Below are 27,886 nucleotides of genomic sequence, written 5' to 3'. Positions count from 1 at the left end.
CCCCAATTGTTTCTGATATTACTGTATCATCATCTTTTTGTGGGTTAACTGAAGGTGGAAGAAATAAATCATGAGAATGGTTAACACATTGAACCTGATATTAAACCTTTACAACATTTTCTTTTTAGAATTTCATTTCCTATGTCTCTCTACTCCTTTATGGACTAACTGAAAATAAAAATCCATTTTTGGCATTTTATTGGATGAAATGAACTGAATTTTCTTTACTTGATAATAAGTGTATTTTCAGAGATCCGGTTTTACTTTTTATTTTTTAGAAGATAAAATTTCATATTTTCTACATAATTGCCACATACATGACTGTCCCCATTGCCTTGAAAAAACACGTGTTGAATGAGTGAAAATATTGGAAGTCACAGCAGTTGCCAACCACTGTCGTCTAGGTGATATGTAACCCTCTTTGAAAGTTTGCTTGTTTCCTGGGGATTCGATAGTGATAAACTGAGGAATGGTAAGCTGCACCTCAAAGGACTCCCACCAGGAAAATGTTCCCTAGCACCCTTCAGTACAGTTTCTCAGCTCTGTAGTTTCCAATTCTTTGGGAGTCACCAGTTTATAGAGTGGCACAGCAAACATCACCCACAGTTAATTGTTCTTTACTGGTTAACTATTATATTTTTCAATTGTGAATATTTGGGCACTAAGAACCTGGGCCAGGCATATACAAAATATACACATCTCTTGTTTAGAAAACAGGTTTGAAAGCAAAAATAACCGAAATGGGGACAGACCTTTATGGATCAGCAAATCTTTCTTTATTAAGCAGCAGAATGGCACATTTTCAGGGGAGAAAATGGCAACTGGTTATAGTAGAGGTCTGATTTTTATAGAGTTTAGTGAGAGTTAATCATAGCAGAATGTTCAGTGTGACTTAATGATTAGAGACTTAATCATAGTAGAATGTGTCAGTTGGGCAGTCAGGAAAATAGTTGTAGAGCAGGAAATTGTAAAAGTTCAGAGTCCACTATTTTTCTTCTCTCCCTCCTTTTCTCCCTAGGGGTTGTTGTTTTCCATATCCTTCAAAGTTAATTATAAATGGAATTATGATTTTTAGGGAATCAGATAAAACAACAGGGATTCAATAAACATCACTGAATATTTTCACCAGGCTATAGAAAAAGTATTATCCATAAAGAATAGTGTTAAAAATAAAACTAACCTATCATCTAAGTTCCATGCTTTTGTAACATAACCATCTGTTCTTCCCCTTTTATTTTTCTTATTTGGATATGACATGTTTTACCAGGAAACACCTTGGACTGATATGGAGGTGACATAGTTCCTCAATAGTGCCCATTAACTGTTTTCCACTTCCTTTAGCCTCTTGATGACTTGATTTTTCCCATCTGTCAAATGGCAATAATAAGGCAAAGAATCAAGACAAAAAGTAAAAAATAACAATAATTAGAAAAATTCTTTGCAAGTCAAAAGTGGTATAATTATATTAATGATTGCTATAGTCGTTGCTGCAAATAATCTTTTACATTGCTTGGAAACCAGAACATCTGCATCTCTCCCCACTTGTAATCTAACAATATTCTTTTCTGGCCTTTGCCTGATATACCTTTATTCCTTCTATTCTATAGTTTTTATTTAGTACTGGATTACTCTGCCCATACAAAGTTATGATTTCCCTTTTCTAAAACCCTTAAACCAGACAGGTAACATTAGTATAGTCCTAGATACTTAAATTGAACCTAGGGTCCTAGCCCTAAATGTATAACATCTCTGTAGACAATGAAGTACAGCAATATGTATAGTAAACATTTTAATACAATCTATCTCAGAAGTAGGTTGCCCAGTTAAAAAGAGAGAAAATCGTGTTTTGCCAATTTGTCTTGTGTGAACATTGGTGAATGTGTAAGGAATACCAATTACTTCTGAATTTGCAAATAATCTTCTTTATGTCTGTCCTAGAGAACATTTACCTGCTCACTAAAGAATGTGTTTCCCAAAGCAAGCCTGACATGGTTTATAGATGGAAGGTTTCTTCAAGGTGAAGAAAAAGGTAAAGAAGGAAATCAATGGAAATGGGTTTAAAAAGAAAAAAATAAAACATTAGAAATTTTCATTGCCCAAGTTATCTTGGCATTTAAAATTAATTTTCACTGAGGAAAAACATTGTCTTAGCCATCAGATGCCATTTTCTGATGCTTCATCTGACTCTCCCATGGGGTGGAAGGTAACATTTCCCAGAATGAAGGTGGCTCCATCAAACCACATAAAAGCACTGTTTTATTTAAGTGTTAGAGAAAGCAAATGTCTTACATGAGGGCAAAACACATCAACATATAGTTATTACTAATAAGTTCTCAGCTTTTGTAACATTGCTACCTTTTCTTCCATTTCTTATTTCAGTAAAGGTGTTCAGTTTACTTAGCACTACTGCTTTAAATCAATCAAATAATTTTTACTTATTTTGTGAGGATCTGGGGCAGAATTTGGGGCTGTGGGCTCTGGAGGAAGTATATATAAAGGAACTGGATCCTTAACAAAAAACATGTTCACCAGGAGGATTAAAAGTTCCTGGGGCAGAAACACACACTGAGACAAGCTCAGCACAAAACTGTATTTTTCATAAGTGGTAACCATGACAGCCACTGTCAAAACAATCTCAGACAACCCCTGCCTGGACAACAGGCCTTCCTCTGGGTCGTTTTTCCTTTAAGCTTAACATATTTTTAACAATAAATCAATCACAAAACTCTTGCTGCATGATTATTTTTAACTTTTAAAATTAAAAGCTTATGTGGATGATTAGATTGATCCCTTAAAGCATAATTTATTGGTTGTGTTAATTAGTTTGCTTTAGGCAATTCATCCACAACAATAATATGATGCAATCTTAAAAATATCTGTTAAAGATTATTGTAAATATGTTCTATCAAATAAACCCTGCATAGGTAAAGCACCTAGATTTGATGTGCCCATTACTCTTAACCAGGAGGCTCAATGGTGTGGTCAGAATTCTATCAGTACACAATGACATTTAACTATTGCTTTGTTAAGAAATAACTGCAAAACTAGCATTAAGAAGTTTTAATGTAAAGAAGCTGTGAAAATTGGATGCTGTGGTGCAGGCCTGTAATCCCAGCAGCTCTGGAGGCCGAGGGAGGAGGATGGTGAGTTCAAAGCCAACCTCAACAAAATCCAGGCACTAAGCAACTCAGTGAGACCCTGTCTCTAAATAAAATACAAAAAAGGGCTGGGAATGTGGCTCAATGGTTGAGTGCCCCTGAGTTCAATCCCTGGTATCCCCTAAAATAAAAAAAATTTCAAAAATACTGTGAGAGTCCAGAAAGATCTGACCTATGGTGATGGATAATTTTACATTATTTTCCTGTGGCCATATGTGCTGTTTGGAAGTTGTACTGATAGAGGCAAACAGCATCCAATTTTTAAAGACTTTGCAAGATGCAAAATGCAAATACTTATAAATCTACAGCTTATTTCAGGGAAAGGGTACACATAGAAACTCAATTAGAATATGTGTTATCTGCTACAGTTACAAAGAGTCCCTGGAACTCAGATGTGACCTACTCTGTACTTTCTCTGAAAGGGTCACAGCCGGAAGCACTTTCTCAGAGCAGGAACCACCAAAGAATGGTGTAGAACAGCACTGAAGTAAGAAGCTCAAAGTAGAGTTGTGGATGAGGTTATTTTTTTATTTTACACATCATGTAGGTGTATTCTTGCTACATAACCAGACTCTACAACAGAACCCTCCCAGAGTCTAACCCAGTCCAGGTGAAAATCATCAATCTCATCATTATAGTAAACAGTGCTGCGGAGCTAGGAAAATCTGCCCCTAAACCCTGGACCCATAGTCACAAACAAAGCAACACTACTAATCAATGCATTTCATACCTTGACCGCAGATCAGATCAACACTTTGTAGAAGCACAAGCAAACACTTCAGGTTAATTCCAGGGCTGCTGAAATTGAGCATCACTTCATAGAAGCTACAGTTTGACTACATTACGCCCCTGCATCACCATAAATTAGCTGGGTGTGGTGGCACAAGCATATAATCCTAGCTACTTGAGAGGCCTAACTGGGAGAACTGCTTAAGCCAAGGAGTTAGATGTCAGCATGGGCAACATAGTGAGATGCCATCTCAAAAAATAAAGCAAACAAAAAAACAACTTCAAATGATATGGCCATGTCTTGGTATCATTATATGGCTGATGCAAAAAAAAATGTTAGTGATAACCATGTTTGAATCTATTTTGTAGGAATAAACATTACCAATGAAGAGAGAAAAGGCAAAAATGGATTTCTGGAGCTCAAGTCTACTTTAACAAGGATGCATGGTAGTGAACCAACCCAATCAAATAACCTGACCATTTGGTGTATGGCTCTGTCTCCAGTCCCTGGAAATAAAATGTGGAATACTTCATCAGAAAAGATCACTTTTTCCTTAGGTGAGTTGTTTATTTAATAAAGTCAGTAAGGGCTGGACAATACTGCAAAAAATTCAAAACATATCTAATCAGAACAAAAAAAGTACTCACCATTTCCATAATACTTTGATCTCAGAAAACCCTCTCCCTAATGCTTTACTTTCAAATTATCAAGCATTTTCACAAATAATATTACAAGAATTTCTTCAAATGAAAAGGAAAGTAGATGATTCCTGTTTCCATAAAGAATTTCTGTTGAATACAGTAATTTTTGTTCAAATTCTATCAATCATAACTCTTAATTAGCATTTTTGTTAATTTGCCACATAACAAAGATTAATGTAAATACTGAGGATTAATAGAGATTAAAATGATCCTAAAATTTCTTCTAACTCATAAAAAATATCCAATTGTTTACAGCATATATAATTTTAATACTTAGAAATGGGTAAACCATATTTGCAATATAAATACCATCAGGAAAAGGACTATAGCCTAATGATTTTAGTGCCCTAGTTTGAAGCACAGTATCTGGGATGTAGAAGACTTTTATGACCTGAATATTGATATATACCATCATTCTAGTTATTACAAAATTTAACTAACCAGAATATTTACTACTCTGAGCCAGATCAAATAATGAATATTTTACTACATAAAAAATGAGAACAAATGTCTCCACAAATGCAGTGACAATAGATATGCCTATAAAACATCTCTAATGGCATCTGAAAGATGTGTATTTAATAATAATCTTATAAAACTAAACAGATTTGCAAATCATTATTACCACTCTGTAGGACAATGAACCTTTTAAATCATTATCCTATTTTCAGAAATAATGTAGTCTCTGACATAATCATAAAAACACAGTATAACTTATGAGGGAAAGGGTTTTTCTTTGTCCCAAGGACACGTTTTGTATCTCGGGTCCTGCTAAGTTCCTTTGCGAATATAATGGTTGGTTATTACTGGGATCTAGGGATGAAGAATAATGTACATCTCCACCAAATCCATCCTCACTACCCAGAAGCAGGCATCCTCTGATGCTGGAAAGGTGACATTGTCCACAGAGCCCTCCCTGTGTGTATAGGTATAAGTATGAACAAAGTGGTCAATGATCTTTTCGTCAATCATTCAGAAGTTTTGATGGATTTACATGAACATAGCCTTTCTTGGCTCTTCCTAACTCCCTTGGCAATATGGATGCCACTTTTCCAGAAGGCTGGACATGGCTTCAGCTTTGGAACAGTATGAAGTTAGTTGTTTGTCACTTACATTTGTCAGTAGCTTTGGCTACTGTAAAACCTCAAATTCCTAAAGAGAAACCTATTCCTGTGCTTGAAAAACAAAATCAATATTTTGTAATGTGAAAACTGTGCTTGATTTCAAGATCAAAAATTATGATCACTTTTAAGGTAATAAGGAGGAACACTAATTCTGATAACCCAAAACACGCCATAATTCTAATTTTATAAGGGAACCATCAATCTAGTATAATTCTAGACTCTAAACAGGGGGTTAATTTTAAATTGTCAAATGGATCTTCAGCCTCCATGATCAAATATTAAAGACAATAAATCTTGGAGAATTTAGTTTCCAAAAATTCTAGCTCCCATTCTGGTCCCATGGTAACACAATCATTTTGAAAGTGTTAGAAGGTGCACTTGAGGCTCTGCAGAGCAGTGCCGTCACTTACTTCCAAACATACTCTCTTGGAAGCTTTATGAACTCTGCAATCGACTTCTGCGAGAATCATTGCTTTACCAAGCTATTTTTGTTGACAAGATACCGAGATGAAAACACAGAAGAAAAATCTATCATCTCAGTGCTGGAAAGAAATTCTGAGACTATTAGAGGAAGAAAGGGATTTAGGGAGAGAAGGGAAGAAATTTTTCTCCCTTTTGATTTCAGAGAGGGTCATAATGTTGGAAGCAAAGGTGCTCCCTTCCCCACACACCCAGGCTCCCAGGAAGTTCAAGTGCTCAATGGTGCTTACTCTAGAGAAGTCATAAAGGAGAAGGGGTCCAGGTGAAGCAATCAGTGGCTCTTCAGGTAACTATTTGTGTACAAGACCTGCAGAATTCCCATGATTTAACAGTAACTTTTCCAAAGATATCCTGCCGTGACACCTATCAGAATATCTAAAATTGTAGCACTGTAGTCTATTTTTTTTTCATATTAATACAATTGGTCCAGGTACAGTGGCACACACCTATAATTCCAGGTACTTAGGATGCTGAAACAAGAGAATCACAAGTTTGAGGCCAGCTTCAGCAATTAGTGAGACACTGTCTCAAAATAAAATTATAAAAGGCTGGGATTATGGCTTAATGGTAGAGCGTTTGCCTAGCATGCAGAAGATACTGGTTTTAATACCTAGTACCACACACACATACAAAAAAAATAGTTTTTTTGGTGGGGTAGCAAAGTGAAGGGCAGAGATTTTGTTTTGTTTTAATGTTTTAATTCAAAAGTGAAGCACAAATTCCCCCTGGGGTTGTTAATATCCTGGCTGTCATCAACTTTGATAGAGATTTGTCTATTAAATGATTTCCAATTGAAATCAAGACCTTTGAAATAGAGAGTTGAGGGTGGACAACTGTGTGTGTATGTGTGTGTGTATGTGTGTGTGTGTATAACTGTGTGTGTGTATTTTGGAGTGTGTAATATTGATGTATTTGGAGTGAAAAGGAATAGCTCCATAGTGGGATGAGAGAAACACTGAATATCAAGATGGAAGTTGCCAGATATTCTTGTTTTCTGACTCCCCAGTTTGCAGCCATTCTTATACCCAACACTGAACCTGGGGTCCTGAGAGTATCAATAGAGAATTTCAGTATGTGTATAAATCACCAGGGATCTTGTTAAAATTCGGGTTCTGAATCAGTAGGTCTGGGTAGCAGATGAAATTCTACTTTTCCAACAAGAGCCTAAGAGAAGCCCATTCAATATTTTGAGCAAAAGGATCTAGCAAGCCCTGGAGTTTGATTTATTTCTAGTTGGACAAGATAAGCCACCTAGTATTGCCCCAGAATCAGCCCATCTGCCCTTGTGGGACATCCACAAAATGATTCTGAGAGCTATGCCTGACCTTTTCCAGGGTAGACCACTCAGAAATAAAGATCAGGTTGCTTTAGGCCAGCAGCTCAGTACCAGTACTGTGATAAATGGGATGATCTGAAAGCTGGATGAGGTATTTCTGCTAAATTCTGCACTTGAGTTTTAGAAAGTCACTTACCCTGGTAGGTTGTAATTATTCCTTTTTCACCCTCTGAATTATTGTTTTGACCATAGCAGAGATTCTACTTCACAGTCCAATCTGAAACCAGAGAGAAGTTTTTTGGCCTCGGGTTTCATCTTGAAAGCTATGCACCATCTTTGTCCCAGGGCAAAGAGTTCTTCTCAAAATGCAAATCTTGTACTAATGCCTTCCTAATGTAGAGAGAGCCTGAACCCCTCATCTTTCAAAGACTTAGTAATCAAATACAGTAGAATAGTGTCCTAAAACAGAAATCTTCCAGCAATGAAACATAAATGCTTCCCATTGTGGAAGTCTGGGATTGGGCATAACGTATCAACACTTTCCATTTGGGGAGCCAACATTCTGTCAGATAGTAAATACATTAGGTTTGTGGTCTCCATCATGACTACTGAACTCTGTCACTATAGCACAGAAGCAGATGTAGACAACATGTAAACCAAAGGACACCACTGTGTTCCCATAAAACTTTGTTTACAAACAAACTCAGTGGCGGAATTGACTGTGGGCATCGTTTACCAACCTCTGCTCAAACCAATCTACAATGAAAAACATTGAGGTATTTATTTTCCAGACCCATGCTCCATCTTATTAAGATATTATTTTTGGAAGATGGTGTTTATGGTCTATCAGCGGTCAGATACAACTTAAAACTGGTCTTTTGTCTTCTAGTGTTAAGAATGTATTTATATGTATTATCACTTGCATTTGCCAGGATCCATAAACACAGTGAGGAACAAAACAATTATTTCTCTTGAGGGGCATACCAATGAAACAGAGTGATGAGGGCTTCCTGGAATTTGAGGAGGTACATTCAGGGAAGTTTGGAAGTAAAAGAAAAATATCAGGAAACAGCATGAACAAAAACAAGAAAGAGGATCTTATGTTGGAGAAACTAGGTTGAAATATTTACCTGTTGGAAACCATGTGTGATTTAAGAGAGAATAGGTAAAAGTTGATATCAGGAAATAATGTTGGGAGTGTAAAGAGGAACCAAATTATGATAAAGGTTTGAAACCAGCCTCAGCAATTTACCCAAGATGGCATGCTCAAAGTTCCAACTTATTTTGGATAGCATAGAGAAAGAGTATGCTCATTTTGTTAACCTAATATACTCGACATGTAACCCTGCCTCCTCAGATTAATAGCATAAACTTACTAGTAACTGTCAGAGCCAACTGTGAGCCCTGCCCATAGCCTACAGTAATAAAAACACTAAGAATCATAAGAACAAAAGATAGATGCATGTAAATAAATAAATAAATACACACACACACACACACACACACACACACACACACACACACACACACTGACCCTTAGAGCAAATTGCAGGATAGAACCAATTGTATACTATGTAACTAAATATCCAGAAAATTGGCATAACTCATCAGGTGTGACCATATATCCAATGATATTGTTCCTAGAAAAATAATGAAAATTCTCCAGCCTCAAAACTTATCTAGCTGCTTTTAATCTATATGTTCCTGAAGTCAACAGATCCTCCTAGCATTTGCAAATTATTTCATACCTCAAGTAAGGACAATGGAAGGTGAAAGAATTTAAATGAAGGTAAAATATAAGTGAAACAACATATACTAGCCTGTATTTATACACACACACATACACACAGAGATAGAGAAAAAAGTTGTAGTCAAAATGTTATGACACAAGCTATAATTTTAGAAAGAGCAAAATAATACCATACATCTTAAATTCACTGATGCTACATCCAATTAAGTATCATTATTTGTACTACTGGTTAAAAAAAAATTGTGAGTCTATGGATTTTATAAACTCTGGGTTTACAAAATATTAAAAGATTTCAAAATATTAATTGTTTTCTCATGTCTTAGTTGAACGTCCCTTTCTCTAAGAAGCTTTCCCAGACCTCTCTTTCTTGATCAGTGTCTTGCACTGCTTTCCCTTGGCACGTTGTCCCGGCACTGTCACAGCACTCAACACAGAGTTGGCCACCTCTTCTCTAGGCTGTACTCTCTTTAAGGACAGTCCTGTGGCTTTCTTATTCCCTGTCACATCTATCTGCCTTGCCCATAACCTGCTCTTCAGATTGACTTGTTAGGTGATGAACAAATAAAGGTAAATATTATTAGCAACTGTTATAATATTTTGTTCATTTTGAATGTCTGATCCTTACAGGTTCTGTGAATGCCCCAACCACGGAGCCTCTACCCAGTGTCACAGACTCTCCCCTGAGCACCCCGCCATCTCCAGCCAACAGTGTATCTCCTACCAGTAAGAATGTGTTCATGCTGCTTTACTTTCCATGAGCTATTAAACAGTTAATCAAGAAGATAGTTAAAGAAAAAAGAATTCAGTAAAAATGCATGATTCATGCCCTTTTCTGCTATGACGTTTTAGATAAACACATTAAGTACCATTCTCAAGGCTTTGAAGAGTTAACAGTTTGCAAAATCCTTCACTTGGAGTCTTTGAAAAACCAGGACCAATAAATATTCAGTGAAGAATTTAAATTCAGTGTTTATTGCTAAACAGGTTAATAAATTGACAGTCCTTCTCCACAACTGTGTTCTCACTGGGGAGTTAAAAAAAATGGTCATAAATAGTGGCCCCATTTTAAATTTAAATTTGTTTGGGTTCAAATTAATTTCCCAAGCTGACTGATGAAGACCATGGATTCAACTGTCCCATCTGTGGTATCATTAATGATATAGGCCACTGGGTCTGTGTTGCTATGGCAAAGGAATGACAGTGACTCCCAAAGGTTGGCATTGATGCAAACAAATCATAAATTCCCATGTCCAAGGCCCTTGTGCTTAACAAAGAACCATGGTGACTTTCTCCAACACAAAAAAAGAAGAAGTTGTATTCTATAGAGAGAGGATATATGGCTTTCATTTCTTATTTAATTAAAACTATCAATTTTAGCTGAAAATGAGAACTGAAAATGGGACAAAATAAAAGCAGACTGTAGGAATGAACAATTCCTTTAGCCAGTAGCCTTTTGCATCTAGCCTGCAGTCACTGTAGAGGAAGAAACCGCTCAGAAAATGAAGTAGATAGCAGGCGAGGGATGCCTGATTTAGGTCTAGAGGATTATTTCTTGTTCTTACTGTTTTATAATTTTAATTTTTTTCTTCCCCCTTCTCCTCCTTCCTTTTAATTTTTGAATCTTCTCTATTCCAGCTCATCATTTAGTGATAAATTGTAAGAGATTATGCCATTCTTCATTCGGCACATATTAGCATATTTAATGATACCTTAAATCTCTACAGTATTCTGAATAGCTATCCGTTGCTACGTGAAACTTACTAAATTATAAAACATGTCTCACATGGTTTTTGGAGTTCAAGAACCCAGAAGTAGCTGGGTGCTGTGACACTCGCCTGTAATCCCCGCAGCTTGGGAGGCTAAGGCAGGAGGATTGTGTGTTTGAAACCAGCCTCGGCAACTTACCCAAGCAAGTCCTCATCAAGTCCCTGTCTCTAAATAAAATATTAAAAAAATGGGCTGAGGGTGTGGCTCAGTGGTTAAGAACCTCTGCATTCAATCCCCAGTACCAAAAGAACCCAGGAGTAGCTTAGCTGGATAAAACTAAATCAGGATCCTTTCTGAGGTATCATCAAGCTATTTGCTGGGACATCAGTCATCTTAGGAAATTGATGGAGCCAAAGCTTGGCTTTAGCATGTTGTCTTCACCACAGGGGCCTCTCTCTAGAACTATATCCTGTAAGGCAGCTGATTTCCCCAAGATCAAGTAATTCAAGAAACCGAGTGACTAAGACAAAGACTAAGTTATGGTGCCTTTCTTTGACTTAGTCTCCCATCACTTTTGTCTTATTTTGTTCATTATAAGAAAGTCACCAAGTCCAGCCTCTAATCAGGAGAGGAGATTTGGGTTTCCTGTCTTGAAGGAGTATTAAAGGGTTTGAGGACAAATTAAATGGTGATTTGGTGTCACTTGAAATGTTTGCACATTAAATGCAATGTTGTTTGATTTTTCACTCTTATGAACAATGGAAAGAGCGATCATTCTTTCCCAAATTTCAGATATGAACATTAAGACTTTGGGAACATATATGTTCAATACCTATTCAACAGAGTCAAGATTCACCAAAGTCTTCTGATAAGGTAGTCCTTATCACATTATATACCACTTTTTTTTCCTCTGCCATCATAAAGACAGGGACTCTGTTTATTTTGCATATTTGTTTGTAGTACAGTGAAAGGTGGCATACCTTATAAAATTAAAACATCCATGGAGAGGTGCAGATCAGAAAGTGTCAGATTTTACATTAGGAAAGGTCCTTATGGGTTTGTGTCAGAAAATGTTCTCTAAAAGAACTGAAGTAAATTGACCTTTGCAGTGTGTATTGTATTTACTTGACTTGATGAAGAGCTTGAAAGAACATTTAAACAGTGAAAATGAAGTTAGCTCTTGTGCATTGACAAAAACAGTCATGGTCATTTGAGTAAATAGCAGTAGATGAGCTTGGGTCAAAGAGGTGGGACTGTGTATCAAGGAAGCAAGGATGAAGATTGGAAAATGCAGAATAAAGAGAACTTTGAACCCCAGCCAAGGATTCTAAATATTATCCTTTAGGAAATGGGATGGAAACTCATTAAACATTATTTTTAGAAAGCAATATGTTTTTTCATTACTGTGACCAAGAATACTTGACATAAACAACTGAAAGAAGGAAAAGTTTATCTTGGCTCCAGTTTCAGAGGTTCCAGTCCATGATTATCTACCTTCATTGCTTTGGATGTGAGGTGAAGCAAAGCATCATGGCTGAAGGGCATAGCAAAGGAAGCAGCTCAGATCATGATAGCCAGCCTGAGAAACACACTCACCTGCCCAAAGCCAAAGAATGGGCTCAGAAACACAAGTTATAATAAAAAGACTTTTGAATGACAATCTTGCAAGATTGAGTGTCTGGGTGAGCAGGCACAATCCAGAGCAGTTATAATCAGCATTTCATTCCCTAGAACACAGGTCCTTTCCCTGGTTCTTCATTGGCTGAGTATGGGATGCACAATCTTCCCAAATGTCATCTAGGTTTTGCTATCTCTTATTGGATTACTTAAAGAAATAGACTTTAGTTGTCCATGCCAAACCTTCAACACAAGAGCCTTTGGGGGACACTCCAGATCCGTAACATGATCTAATTCATTTACCAAATACTCATTGAGCACCTCCTATATTCAGGTAGTTTTCTAGGTGCTGGGGATATAGCAGTGAATAAAATATGCAGACACACAAAAAATATGCCCTAATGGTATTTACATTCTGCTAGTTGAATGCAGGGATGAATTTCTTCCAGTTGAATTTTCTATGGGATTTGTCAGTACATGTTAAGTACTTACAGCAGACAAAACACCATGCTTACTTCTGTGAAGACATTCAAAGCAAGATAAAGCACAGCTGTGCTTAAGGAGCTCACAAGTTAATACAGGTCCAGTATTAGAAAGGGAATAAAGCACAAAGTATAAATACAGTGGTTAAAAGAAAAAAACAGGATAAAATGCTACCCAATCTACTGTAACCCTAATATGATGCAACTGGAAAGTTTCTGGAGAATTAAACCTTTTGAAAGCAAGTTACTACCCCTATGGACCTGACAATGTTTAGGATCAGGAGTTTTCAACCAGGGCAATTTTGCCCCTCCTCAGAAGAATTTTTGGCAGTGTCAAGAGACATTTTTGGTTCCCATGATGAGCATGGAAGGTATTACTAGCATCTAGTGGGTAGAGGCCAAGGATTTGTTAAACATCGTACAGGATAGGACAGCCCTCATAACAAAGTTATCGAGGCCAAAATGTCAGTAATGCCAAGGTTGAGAAACCCTTACATCCAGGCTCAAGTGTAATTAGGTCAGCTATCTTTCAGTTTACAAAATCAAATCTAAACCTCTGTTAAGGCGGTGGCAACAAATTATGTTTGGAATGATTCTGCCTGATTTTTATATGTCAAAGAAAAAAAAACAAGTTACATTAGTAGCTGATTATATCTAGATAAAACTTATCTTCTTGGAATAATCACTGAATTACTTTTGAAAAAATCTGTATTTAATCTTGGCAACCTGGTAACGTGAAATCACACGACAGCTTGATGACTTGCTGCCTGCGAAGCTGTTAGGAGTCATCTTTGCATGTTCTTTTAGGAAAGGAAGCAAGATGGAGCATGTCGTGGAAAATCAACTTCAAGAGGCGACAGATTCACTCTAAATTCTAAGATGCGATGAACTATAATATAATTCAGTCATAATTACCAAGCTTATGAATCTGGCTGCAAACATAGAATTCTTATTCTTTTTTACTCAGTGAATGGATGTTTTTTTGAACAAATATAGAAGGTCATGGAAGCAATATTTTTTAACTACAGGAGGAGAACTTTCTAACTCATTACAAACTGTAAGAATCACCCAGGGAAACTTAGCTCAATTCAACCAGAGCTAATTAGTGTTTGTTGAGTCCCAGACGCATTCTCAGTTCTGTTCTAGGAAAAGATGAGAGGCTGACAAGCTCAGTGGTGAGTGAGACAAGCCCACATGGAGCAATCTGAGATACCAGGTAAATTCAGGGTGGGACAAAATCGCTTTCCTTGGCCTGAGGAGATATCCTTGTCCCTTTCAATATACTGGCTATGAATTGTCTACTAGTCATCTTACCTAAGACCATAGGACACACAAATGCCAACCCTGATGTGGTAATCATTCAAGATCTTTATTCATCCAATGAATAAATATGGAGTGCCTACAACCAGGGATTCTTAAGGTGCTGGGTTACAGCGGTAAACAAGACAGGCAGATCCCTTACTGCAAAGAGTTTACAATCCCAGAGGACTCTCAACTTGCTTTCCATTTCTCTGCCCACCAAGTCACAGATCCTTTCGCTCTGTATTTTATTTTTATATCTTTACATGATCCTCAGACCTGATGAGACAGATTTGGACACTGAAGCTTTTATTCATTAACTTATCTGGTCCTCACAGTCCCCTGTATCCCCAGCATGAGTGTTGGGGTTGTGGGGGCAGCAGAGTGCTGGGCAGGGAAGTGCAGTCAGGGAAGTCTGCACTGGGGGGTCTAGAAGGAGATATGGACTCCGATGGAATACAGATAGCAAGCGTCTCTTCAAATTCTCATTTTAAGCAAAAATTAAATGAATGTAGGACATGAGAAGACAAGCAGGAGGAGTGCTGATGGTGCTTGGGGAGAGGGCTGTAAGGTGGACTAGGTGAGGTAGAGCCAGGTGTAGGTGAGCTTAATGGACTGTGGATTTGGGCTGTGAACAGAACATCACAGGACGTTTTTTTAGTATGAGGGGAAAAAGGAAAACAGAAGGTGTGTATATGAGAAGTAAGAGTGTAAGAGCAAGGAGCAAGAAGATCAAATGATCTTGATCAAAATCAACTTAAATTAATGATAGTTTCAGATAGAACGGGCATGTATAGAAATAGAGAATACTTCCACAGAAGACTCACCAGGATTGTCTGCCTAAATATGGCAACAAATAAAAAGGGTTTTAGAATACTATCACAAAAGTGCCTTCCATTTTTTTCCTAGAAATTATCTTAAAAATTTACCCACAGCCATGACTATGTTAGAGTGCTAAGCAATAATATGAATATTTGCTGAAGTCCTCCAATGTGCCTGGAATTATTCTAAACTAATAAATATATTATCTCTTTTAACCCTCTCAACAATACAACCAATATCCCTACCTTACAAATGAGGTCAAATAAATTACCCAAAGTCATATAAATAGTGGACAAGTCAGCATGGAACCTAGACACTCAGTTTCAGGTCTCTGCCTCTGGGAATACACAGAGGGCACTCAATAAATGTCTTTAGACAGTGAGGGTAGCCCCTCTTGTTTGAAGCTGTCCTAGCTTCTGTAAATTGGTCAAACTTGACAGCTATGCCTATATTGATCTTGGCCTTCTCTAGAACAATGTTTCCCAAGAAATGCAGCCTCTGAGGGTAGAGCTAACATTTCTTCAGCTGGAAATAAATCAGAGGAAAGAAATTCCCCTCCCCTCACTCACCCTTCCCCTATCAATGCTCATGTGATTTTTAATGTAAATGCAGATCTACAGAATTTGTACACAACTCCAGCTCTCTCTTCAATCCTAGAAGATTTTGCTCTTTATGCCTCTCACCACGCTTAACCTGAGTGCACATCACTATTTGTTACAAAGCTTCTCATTTTTTTTTTTATACCAGTCACTCTTAAATCAAGGGGAAACTTCTTGATGACTGGTTTACTTAGACTGTTTTCCCCATTGGGAGTTAGGTACCTCTAGGAGAAGCTATCAGGTGATCCCTTTTTCAGTTTATTCAATAATTACTGAGTATCTGCAAGTGCACCACTTCCTGCTTACTGTCTTGAAACCCCTCATAGACCAGTAATCCGCCAATATGTGTTCCTCTTATCTATTTGGTCAGTATGTGTCCACCTAATAAGCTTCCCACATATAAACGGTCTTGTGCTGAGATTAGAACTTCATATCATGGGTCTCCTTCACCCTGGGCTGTGGTCAGCACCCACCTCATCCTGACCACCACGATTAATGGGGCTGATTTACATTTGCTTCAGTGTAGTTACTGGCCTGCATCTGTAAGTGCAATTCCTTAGTTAATGCCACCACCGCATGTAAAGGCCCTTTGTGCAACAGGGGAACCACTGGAGAGTAATTCATGTGTATCATGGAAACTAGGTAGGAGGTCTCAGGCTATCTGATGCTGATCAATGCTGCAGTGATAAAGTAGAAGGCCAAGCAAAGAAGCTATTTGAAAATAATTAGATTCCCAGTTTCAGTTTTACATAGGAATCTGACAGAGCCATAGATAATTGAGACTAATTTATCAGGTCACTCAAACTGAACTTATAAATCACTTTTATCTTTGTACTTGGTTGATTACATAAGCTGGACTAGAGAGCAAAACTAATTTTATTTTTCTCCATCACTCCCTGTCCAAATGAGCTCTCTTGAATAATTTCTTTTTGGCCTCTGAAGGAAATTTCAGACACATTACTTGGCTTTTTGGGTGATTTTTATATAATAAATGTCGTCTGGCCCATTTCAGCTACAAGAACAGACTTATGTCAATAATTAAAAAGTCTCGTCAAATGCAGTGTCAAAACTTGCAAAAGTTAATTCAGACCAGAACTTCCCTCCTCTCCCCACTCCCAAGTGTGGGTGTGCCTCAGCTTCAGAAGGCTGGCATGTGCCAGGTTGTGTGTTTTCTGTCTAGGCAAGGTGGGGACATCTTAATGATGCCCTGGCCTGCCTCCAACCTCCCCTGCACTCTTGGTTATTGGCTTGGGCCACTTTGAGGGGTGAGGACCAGATGGGACAGGGAGAAGAGCAGTGAGGTAAGTGAGAAAAGACCTCCCTTGACAGGCTGGCTATAATCGGATGTAGGTGACTCTGAAGGAAAGCGATCATCTCCACAGTAACAAACACTTTGGCAGATTTCTCAGAAATTCTTGACTGTCACTGTGGTGATGGCTGTTGTCTTTTTGGTACAGGCCACTCATCTCTTCTAGTCTTCTGCTTCTTTCCTGCAGCCTCAGAACTCTCTACTGCCCCCTGCAGTTCCTCTTGGGAACTTCTTTGTTCCTATAGATGTTTTTCCTAAAGGAGAGTCTTTTCATGGCCTTCTATATTGTCTGCAAAAATACTCCCTCCTGTTTGGGAGAAGTGCTCTTCCCTAGGATGGCCCTGTCTCTTCTCTTTGTCCATCAGAGCTGCTAGCCATGTACTCCTAACATAACCTCTGCCATCTGAGTCAGAGACCAATGTCCTCTGTCAAAAAAAAACCCAGGACACACAAGCCAAGAGCTCTGAGTGTTTCTTTTGAAATTACATTCTACTTGGTCTCAAGTAAGGGAACAGATTCCTCTTCCCTCTCTGATGGTGGAAGCCAGATGCACAGGATTCTGATAACATCCTCACCCAACCTGCTTCCACCCCTTATACAGCTTTGAGGTTGATGGTGGACCAGAGAGAATGCACTGCAACCTGTCTCACAATGGCCTTGGTGGTGGCTAGAGCTCTCCTTTCAACGTGGAGCTGAACTTGCCCTGTTCTGTGGTTCTTAACCTTTGAGACCACATCTGAAATAAAGATGCAGGGAATTCCATTTGAAAATTCTGTTCAGTATTATGCATTAAAATGCAGAATAAAAAGAAATTTAAGTGAAAATGAAACAAACATGATATAGTGGAAGTTTCCCCTGGACTCACTTCGCTGCAGCCAAATCAGTCTCCTTGCTACTATTCTTCCAACATGCCAAGTTGCTCCCACCTTAGGGTCTTTTCATTTGCTCCCTAAACCTAGAAAATTCTTCCCTCAAATTTTTGTTCAAATGTCACCTTCTGAGTGAGGCCTTCCATGGCCACTCTATTTAAAATTGCATCCATTCCCTACTCTCACTTTCCCTATCCCTGTCTGTGTTTTTCTTCAAAGCACCTTTTAACATTCTTTATAATTTACTTGTTGAATAACTTTATAATTACTTGTTTTGTCCCTCACATGAGAAGGTAAATCCAGTGAGAGCAAGATTTTTTTTTTTTCTGATTTGTCTATGAATGTACCTCAGTGACCTGGAACAGTACTGTCTGGGACTTGCCCTTTCTAGGACTGGACCTCTACAAGCTCCCAGGAGTGGTGTTTTCTTTGTATTGAGCTTAACTGGGTGTTAACTATAGGGTGATACCTGTCATTCTGCCCATCTGCAACATCTGCAGCAACAGGAGAGCAGGGGTCACCCTCTACTGATAACACTTGGTTATCCATAAGTATTGATAACTCAATAAATGTGTTTTGAATGAAGGATCTCGTTAAGTAAGAAGGAGGAAGATATTCACAAAAGAAGGATATGGCAAGAGTGGAGGAAGGCCGCCTAAGAAAACTGCATGTGGTCCAGGCTTGAAGGCTGGTGTTCTTATGAAAGAAGCCAGTGATGATGAGGAGGAAAAGGCAGGAACCAAGGCATCAGAAACCCTCGGTTCTGAGTGTTGTACCCAGGAACCATGAGTGAGCCTTCTCTGGCTAAGCTGGGGTTCTGACAATACCTGCTGAGGCGAGGCCGACTCTGCTTTCCAAGGCTACCACAGTGGAATGAATGTAGTATTTAGCATCAGTACTGTCTCTGCCTCCTACAACCTCTGTTACCTGGGGCCATTACCCCCTCTAATATGGCTTCTTAATTTTAGAGAATGGAAGCAATATTATCTAGTCCACATAGTTGTTGTGTTAAATGTGAAAATGCAGAGTGAGCAACCATGAGGCTCAGACCCACTGGGTCTAGTCTGAGAAGGAATGTTTGTATGTCTTAATAACTTGGAGGGGACAATAACCAAAGCAAATGTTTTTTTTTTTCAAAAATTCATCCCTATCCTCCACTTATCCCTTTTAATAACTGCTCACCTTTCACTTATTCAGCACAAAATAGTGTCTTATTAAATTATCCTTAAAATCCAAGTTGCTTGGAGAACACTTTAGAATTTCTAAAGAGTTAGTCAACCGTGAGATTTTCAGCATTTCCTTACTTCTCCCTAGTCCAGTATTAGGTGGCTGGTTACTGGGAAGATGTGCATGTGGGAAGGATATGGATCAGGAAGCTTGACTCTGCTTGAGATATAGCAGGGCACCACCCAGAATTAGCTCTTGAAGAACATGCTCCTGTCTTCTCCATTTAACTCAGACTGAGTGGAGCTGTCTTCTGACTTAATTGAATTTCTGATGACATATGGAGAAATGGTTGTTAATTTTAGTGAGAAATGTTTTAAAGGGTTAAGATAGAGACAGACTAGGAAGGTCTCAAACCACACATAACCTCATGGCAGTTTCTGAACTCGTATAAACAAGACATTTTATGTGAAGTAGTGTGGAGAGAGAGAAGATGGGATTCCATGTATTTTTAAACCTTGTCTTGTCCCAAAAGGGATAGGGGGTGTCTTTAAAATACAATATCAATACAAAATTTTAAAAAGATGTAACTAAAGAAATTGCTGCAGAGAGGAACAAAATTGAAACCATCTCGATGAGAGAAATGAAATTCAAAGTCACTCCATATTTCTTAAATTTATAGCAAATCAGCCTTCTTCCATAAGCATAGCTGCTTTTAAGTCTGAGACTACCTAGATCTTCCTCTAGAGGGCGGGGCTGAGCACAGCCCCAGCAACATTCTCACAGCAGGTGAGCAATGCCCACCCCTTGCTGCATCTGGCCCATTGACTGTTATTCTGTGTGGGTGATGAAAAAATACCATTGCCTATGCTGTAAAAGCAATTCTGTAGTGAACAGGAAGGTGTTTCCAATGCTCAGTTTAAGGCAGAGAGGGTTTAATCTGCAAATACATCACATAGCTTTTCGGCAGGTAGTCTTGTTCACATATTCTATCAATCAAGCCTTTGGTGAGAGGTGGAAGGATGTGACCTAAAGTTGCAATTACTGAACAAGAATCTGGTACTGGTGGCTCAGTGAGGTGAAAGAGAAGAACTGTAAGTGACTCTGTCAGTGAGAGGCTACTACCCCATCATAAAGCTAATGCCTCAGCAAAGTGTCATTCTTTTCACTCCTGACTATTAGCTCTTTTCTGGCACAGACTTTTGAAATGAGGCTTGTCACAGCCTAAGCAAGGAGGCATTCAGTATCTTAAACTAACCTCCTTGCAGAAACACTGGGGAAATGGAACAATTGAGGGACAGGCTCAAGAGATTTCAACTGTTAAGATACACTGCTATCCTAATGCTGGTTCCACACCTGAACTAAACTGAAGATGATCTGCTTCCAAGATGCACCTTTTCTCATTTGTCTCATTCCAGGTGCTCTTCGAAGTACTTTTAAAGCATGACTCTTTTAATCATCACCATCACCCTACTAAAAAGTGCTACTATTTCATAAGGGAGGCTCTTGAGGAAGAGAAAAAGGTTAATAACTTTACCAGAATCATATTTCTAACTAAAATTCAGCCCACCAGGCCAGGATTCAAACCAGGGAGCCTGGTTAGACTCCACGCTTTGAATGGCAAAGCTACATTGCTTCGCAAACCTTCAAGTGGTTTGCATATCTGTCTCTTAGACTCTGTGCAGATTGATGGGTCTAATGCAATGATTCCTAGCAGCCAAGAACTGTCTGAAAAATCTCTTCGTGGCAGGAGAAAATCTCTCTTTGACTCCACAGACCCAATTTCCAGCATCAGAGTTCACTGACAAATATTTGTTAAATTAGACTGGCTTATCCTGCATCCGGAAACCCCCAGTCACTTTGGCTTCTATAACATTATGTATTTCTAGCTTTCTTCCTGCATCTCTGGCTTCTCTTGAACACTCCTTTCCTCTTCCAGTCACTTATATGGAATGTCTTTCTAGAACCCCCTCCACAGTGTTCAGCTACGTCAGTGATCACCTACATGCTGATGTTTCACAAATGTGGATTTGCATATTTCACTCCTAAGATTCCAACTCACAAGGTCAAACTTCTGCTAGAATTGAATGTTTCATATGCACTCAAAATCAATCATTCCAAAATTGAATTCATCTCTGTGCCCTCTGGCCACTTCCAAAACTGTCTCTCTGATGCAGAGGACAGATGAGGCAAGATACCAAATAGGAACCGGAAGCAGATTTTTATTTGGCTATTGCCAGGCTCAGAGGACAAAGCTTTTGCTGTAATCCATCAATTCCCCTGAACCATGAGTTCAGGTAGTTTCAGAACTTTATACTCAGCGCATAATGGGAGGTGCTGAGAAGTACACAGTGTGCAGAAGTTCATCCAAAAGCAGCTTTTTCTTTCACTGTTCAGGGTAAGTTAACCCTTCAAGGACAGCACCTGAGAAGGGGAAAGCTTCTTCTTCCCTTTCTTTCCTCCCCCTGCCAGCTGTTAGCATGGAGCCCAGTTGGTAACTTTTCTTATCTTACACTTATGTAGACATCTCTGTGAAGCCCCAGCTCAAGGCCAGAGGCCTGGTTAAAGGATTTGTCTTTTTTTTTTTTTAAATCACATTTTACATTTGCAAACACATTCTACAAGCTACTGTACTGGATAAATATTTGTGAAAAACTAGTAAAGGGGCATTTAGCATCTAGAGTGCTGATTTCTTCCAGGCTAGTGACCATGTAAAATAAAGCAACAGGAAAATAGGGAGTTTACTTACATTGAACTCTTTTGTAGAGACTGTTTTGCTGATAGTCTTAAAATCAATTATGGTGAAGATTTCTGGAGAAGCTTAGGAAGATTCTCTGCAGAGGAAGGGGTACTACTTCATTGCCTCTGCTTATTTTCCCAGCTAGTGATACCATGATCTGAAATGCTATCCAAGCTAGGGTACTGAGATTCATTTTCACATATCTCACCCTTATTTCCTTTGCCCAATCATTCACAAAGTCCCATTGAGTCTACATTTTTATTTATTTATTTATATTTTTGGTATCAGGGATTGAACCTAGGGGTGCTTAACCACTGAACCACATCTGAGACCTTTTTTTAATTTTTTATCTTGCTAGGTTGTTTAGGCCTCGCTAAGTTGCTGACAATAACTTTGAACTTGTGATCTTCCTGCCTCAGTCTCCAGAGCCACTGAGATTACAGGCATGTGCCACCACACTAGAGAGTCTACATTTTAAATGCCCCTTAAACCTATCCACTTTCTTCATCCCTCTGGCCTTCAATGAGGCCACCTTTGACTCACCCTTGAGTTAGAGCATCTGGTGAGGACCAGCTGAATATAATTTCCTCTATCAGAGTGGGGAATAGAGCTGCTTCTTCCCTCTCATCCTCACTTATCCTTTTACTTCATACAGAGTACCTCCAACATTTTTTACAACTTCAATATTCTGTTACCTCTCTTGTTCCCACTGTTTCTTGCTTCTTGCATTCTGTCCTTCTCTCTTTCCCATCCCAGCTTATCTAATTCTTATCATCCATCAGGCCTGGGTGTTACATCACCAGAAAGCTCCACATTATGGTTGTTCCACTTCTCTGTATTCCCACAATGCACTGAATTTCTCTATCATAGAACTTATCACCTTGTACTGCAATTGTTTTTACTATTAGTAAGAAAAGGGAAACAGACTGAAGTGCCATTTCACTTTGTTCATTTATTCTTAATATGAGTTCATTTATCCTTGAGGCAATAGCCAATGAGGGGTCAAGCCAGCAGCTTGGTCATGCTCAGTTCCACAGTCATTCAGAAACCCAGGCTGCTGATGGCTCTGTCACCCTTAACTTGTAACTTCTCAGCCACCCTTATAATACCTGCATAATACACAAGGAAAGATCAAGAAGGATCGTTTGCAGATTTCATAGGCCAGGTCTTGAAATGACAGCCATCACTCCATCCCATTCCATTGATTAGGACTTGGCACATGGCAACCTGTAACTGCATGGTAGGGTAGGAGATAGTTTGTGTCAACAGGAGGAGAAATAGGCTTGATGTTCAGACAGTGGTCTACTGCATTCACCTTTATTCTCACTAAAATATAAACTCCATGAAGTCAGGTGAAGTTTCTCTTGCTCTTCACTTTTTCCCCAGTGCTGCTGGTACAAAATAGGCATTTAGTAAGTATTTGATGGATAAATGACATTATGCATATCACTATGCATATCTTGCCTAATTTTTTTTGTCCCATCCTTATGTTGACTGGCCCATTTCAATTGCCCATGTGGCATCTTCTGAGGCAATTCCTAACACATCTCCCCATGTTTGACTGTCTTCCTGAAGCCATGGTGCAGGACGTCTCTCTTTGAAGTCCATTGGCAGGCTGCATTGCAGAAGTGATTATTGTGATCATCTCTGGCTATGAATTACTTTTAGATACAAAGACTGCAATGTAAGTTTATTTTATCACATATTGTTTCCAGAGGTTTCATTGCCTATGTTCTTATAAAACATATACTTACCCAAAATTGAGGAACTTGAGAAGCTAGAATGCTAATGGGACTGTAAAGGTATTATTACAGATATTATACATGTTATGCAGTGTTTTTATAAGTACACAGGGGAAATTATTAATTATAATAGAAAAATAATTATTTTTCCTGAACAATTTACTTACTCTATTATGTCCATCAATTATATAACATATACTTTTATTTCTTAGCATTTTCTACTAGAAAATTCAGACCAAATATGAGAGTACATCAACCAAAAGTAAAGACATCAAGAATTGCAATGTGGACATTATTACCCTAGGTACATGTATGACTGCATATATGGTATGATGCTACATTGTGTACAATCAGAGAAACGAAAAGTTGTGCTGAAATTGTATGAATCAAAATGCATTCTTCTGTCATATATATCTAATTAAAATAAATAAATGTATTTTTTAAAAAAAGATTTGCTAAAGGAAGTTAGCCAATCCCCAAAAAAACAAATGCCGAATGTTTTCTCTGATATAAGGTGACTGACAAATAATGGGGTAGGGAAGGGGAGCATGGGAGGAATAGATGAACTCTAGATAGGGCAGAGAGGTGTGAGGGGAAGGGAGGGGACAGGGGATTAGCAATGATGATGGAATGTGATAGACATCATTATCCAAAGTAGATGTATGAAGACATGAATTGGTGTGAACATACTTCATATACAAACAGAGATATGAAAAATTGTTCTATATATGTAATAAGAATTGTAATGCATTTTGCTGTCATGTATTTAAAAAATAAAATCAATTAAATATTTTTTTAAAAGAATTGCAATTTGGCTGGGTATGGTGGTGCACACCTTTATTCCCAGCAACTTGGGAGGCTGAAGTGAGAGGATTGAAAGTTTGAGGCCCATCTCTGAAACTTAGACCCTCAGCAAATTAGCAAAATCCTGTCTCAAAATTAAAAAAAAAAAAAATGAACAAGGCTGGAATGTAGCTTAGTGGTGGAGTGCCCTTGGATTCAATCCCCAGTAATCCCCACCTGCTCGCTCCAAAGAAAGGAATCACATTTTATGTACTTTCCACAGTCAGGTTTCAACAGGGATCAACATATTTTTCTAGCGATATTTCTGTTGTCTTTCCTTTTTATTTACTGTTTTATCTATTTATAATGCATATTTATGTAAACCATCTTAATGTTTTGGAACAAAAGAGAAATACATATAAAACATATTTAAAAACTTGTCTTCTAAGCAGATATAAACATGAGTTCAACAGCATGTGGTGTGGTGGGGTGCTTTTCTTTCTCTTTAATCTACCTTGCTTCTTCACTTCCAGAGATATTTTAAAGTAAATATGAACCATTCTCATTTCTCAGGGGAAATAAGAAGGAATAGAATGAAAATGATAAATTTTAAAGATGGGAGGTGAATTTTCAAACCAAAAATTGAAATAAATATTTTCACATACTAAATATGGTTTCATATTTATTATGAAAATTCACTATAAGGAAGTTTCATGAGGACAGGAACCTTAGCTTCATTTTTTTAATATTTATTTTTTAGTTATAGGTGGACACAATGTCTTTATTTTACTTTATGTGGTGCTGAGGATTGAACTAGGCAACTTGCATGCTAGGCAAGCACTCTCCTCTGATCCACACCTCCAGCCCCTTAGCTTCATTTTTTATTGCCGGATCCCCAGGCTGAAGCAATATATTTTTGAAGTCTGAACATAATACATTTGTGCTTAGGATAACTGGGTCAATAGCAAAGAAATGATATATATAACCACTAGCACCCACTCTTTGGGATTCTGTTTTATCATTTATAAAATGAGGCAATTAGACTGTATCTAATAAGATTCTTTCCGATTTCAATACTTCATACTCCTGTTAAATCTACTGGCATAGTTAAACATGTGGATGCAAATACCTGTAACAATTTGGGGATTTTGTTTTCAAAATAGGTTATCCAGCTACATTTTCAGTGATCCTCGTGGATGGGAGTACATTGACATCACGTGCCACCCCTCAAAGTGAGTATAGCAAGGCTGTCTTCTACGCCTCCCAGACTATACACAGGATTCATTAAAGCTTCTATAGTGCTGAGTTTGTATACTTTATATATACATATATTTGGTACCAGGAATTGAACCCAGGGATGTTCAACCACTGAGCCACATCCCCAGTCCTATTTTGTATTTTATTTAGAGACAGGGTCCCACTGAGTTGCTTAGCACCTTGCCATTGCTGAAGCTGGCTTTGTACTCACAATTTTCCTGCCTCAGCCTCCCAAACTGCTGGGATTACAGGTGTGTACCACTGCACCTGGCAAAAGGCTTTTTCATTTGATGTTGATATTTTGGCTGATTTTGAGTTACTCAACAGTGACTGTCAATTGATACAACAATACCTGTAATGTTAAAAAAATAAGAGTTAACAATTTGTTATTGTGTTGTGCTTTTATTCCATGAGGATTTTAAGGCAATATTAAAGTACTCTTCACAACACTCCCAGTGATCGGAGTTGGTGACAGGAACAGAAAAAGAAAGCAAATCAGTAACAAGTTGGCATTAAACATAAACTACAGTGCTTCTACTTAATAACAGCTAGTATTTCTGCATAGAGAGGCACATTCTCAATTTTATATTTCCCCAAAGTCCCATAGATTAAAAATTCAGCACATCAAAGAAAAGTTAGATTACAGCTTTATTAAAAAGTTGATTTCTGAAAATAAATTTGTCTTTCAGCCAGAAATTCCAGTGTGACTACCCAAGGCTTCAACTCCTCCTCAACCTCCAGCGGGATAGACACCGAAAAATGTTGAGTATAACCATGAGTCCCTTGGAATCCTCTAGACCTCTTCCATTCACCCGACACATATATTAAACAACTACTATAGGCTTTGTTCGTAATCACATTCGTAAATATTTACAAAGCATCTACCATATTTAAAGCATTGTTTTAGCTGCTGGGAATATACCAGTGAACAAAACAGAGCTAAGCGCCACGTTCTGTTGGAGAGAGGCAAACAGTAATAAATGATATGGAGAAGACCAAGCTGTGCAGTGATACTGGGTGAGGGGAGGCGTCCCTTATGAAAGGGGAGATCTTACAGAGGAAGTTGATATCTGAGCAAAGACATGACCAGTGAAGACAACAGAGCAAGCTCTGTGTGTTCGTGAAGAAAGAGCAAACTGTTCAAAATGTGCACATCACCAATTAAAATGAAAGGAGGGAGCCCAGTCCTTGGTACCATTAACCAAGCCAATGAGCAGGAGGTCTGCAGGAGCTACTTGAGCGGGTATTGATGCAAAGGAAATAGACTGCCTCTTGGTGGTGTAACACAAAGTTCATATAGTGGGGAAGTGGAAAGAATGGTGACTGGAGCAGAGGAGATAGGTCACCAGATGCCTCCGGTGCAGAATTTACATGGAGCGTAGGTGTGTGTGTCCTCTTGGAGAGCACTTAAGCTGTACATCTGAAACCTTCAGAAGTCTTTCAGACTCACTGGCTCAGTCATTTCACTGTTGGGAATTTGCTCTTAGGAAATAAGAAGAGCAAAGGAACATGTATAATACTGCTCTTTGTAGCTTTGTTTATCTCTTCGATGGACCCTGGGCTCATAGATTTGGGTTAATCACAATCTTTAATTCATGAAACACTTAGTCAGTGCAGGACCCTTTATAATTTAATATATTTCTTTTTTAAAATATATTAATAAGATAACAGATATCTATGAACTAAGTGCCCAGCTACAAGAAACGAGAAGGCAGCATTCAGAAGGGAGAGCACAGAAAGAGATTCACAAATAAACAGAATTTAGATGTTGTGTCAAAGATGGCACAGCAAATTAACTGTGCAAAAGAAGGCATTGTCCAGCCAAAGGATGCTAAAAGGCATTAAAATGCACACTATACAAAAATTAACTGCGTGGAGTTAAAGATATTTATGTCTAAAGAAAAACATTAAAATAAGTAATAAAATAAAGACCAACTTCTTCTGTACAGAAGGGCTTAATGAAGAGACACAAAGGACTAACCACATAAAAGCCTGAAAAGTTAGAATAGCATTAAGAAACCCAGGTTTATCAAAATGTATCTTTTTTTTAGCACTAAGGATTGAAACCAGCGCCTTGCTGGTGTAGCAAGTGCTTTGTCACTGAGCTCCATACACAGACCATTTTTTAAAAATTTTGTTTTGAGACAGAATCTCATTAGTTGCCCAGGCTGACCTCAAACTGGCCTCTGATTTGGCAATCTTCATGCCCCTGTCTCCCAACTAGCTAGGATTGTAAATGTGCACCACTATGCCCAGCTTTATCAAAAGTTATCTTAA

At 38.3% G+C, this 27,886-nt stretch overlaps 1 protein-coding gene across 1 annotated transcript in view; it reads left to right on the top strand.

The window, feature by feature from the left end:
• Cd96 (CD96 molecule) overlaps window positions 1-27,886 on the top strand; it is an 88,699-nt gene that overhangs the window by 46,062 nt on the left and 14,751 nt on the right. The window contains exons 6-10 of the mRNA XM_021720654.3: window positions 1,939-2,029; window positions 4,257-4,445; window positions 9,847-9,942; window positions 25,516-25,584; window positions 26,299-26,370. Coding sequence (XP_021576329.2) covers window positions 1,939-2,029; window positions 4,257-4,445; window positions 9,847-9,942; window positions 25,516-25,584; window positions 26,299-26,370 — 517 coding nt within the window. The remainder of the gene's footprint in view (window positions 1-1,938; window positions 2,030-4,256; window positions 4,446-9,846; window positions 9,943-25,515; window positions 25,585-26,298; window positions 26,371-27,886) is intronic.

Source organism: Ictidomys tridecemlineatus, chromosome 3 (assembly GCF_052094955.1).
Source record: "Ictidomys tridecemlineatus isolate mIctTri1 chromosome 3, mIctTri1.hap1, whole genome shotgun sequence".
Classification (NCBI taxonomy): Eukaryota; Metazoa; Chordata; class Mammalia; order Rodentia; family Sciuridae; genus Ictidomys; species Ictidomys tridecemlineatus.
This window is presented reverse-complemented; position numbering and strand designations above follow the sequence as displayed.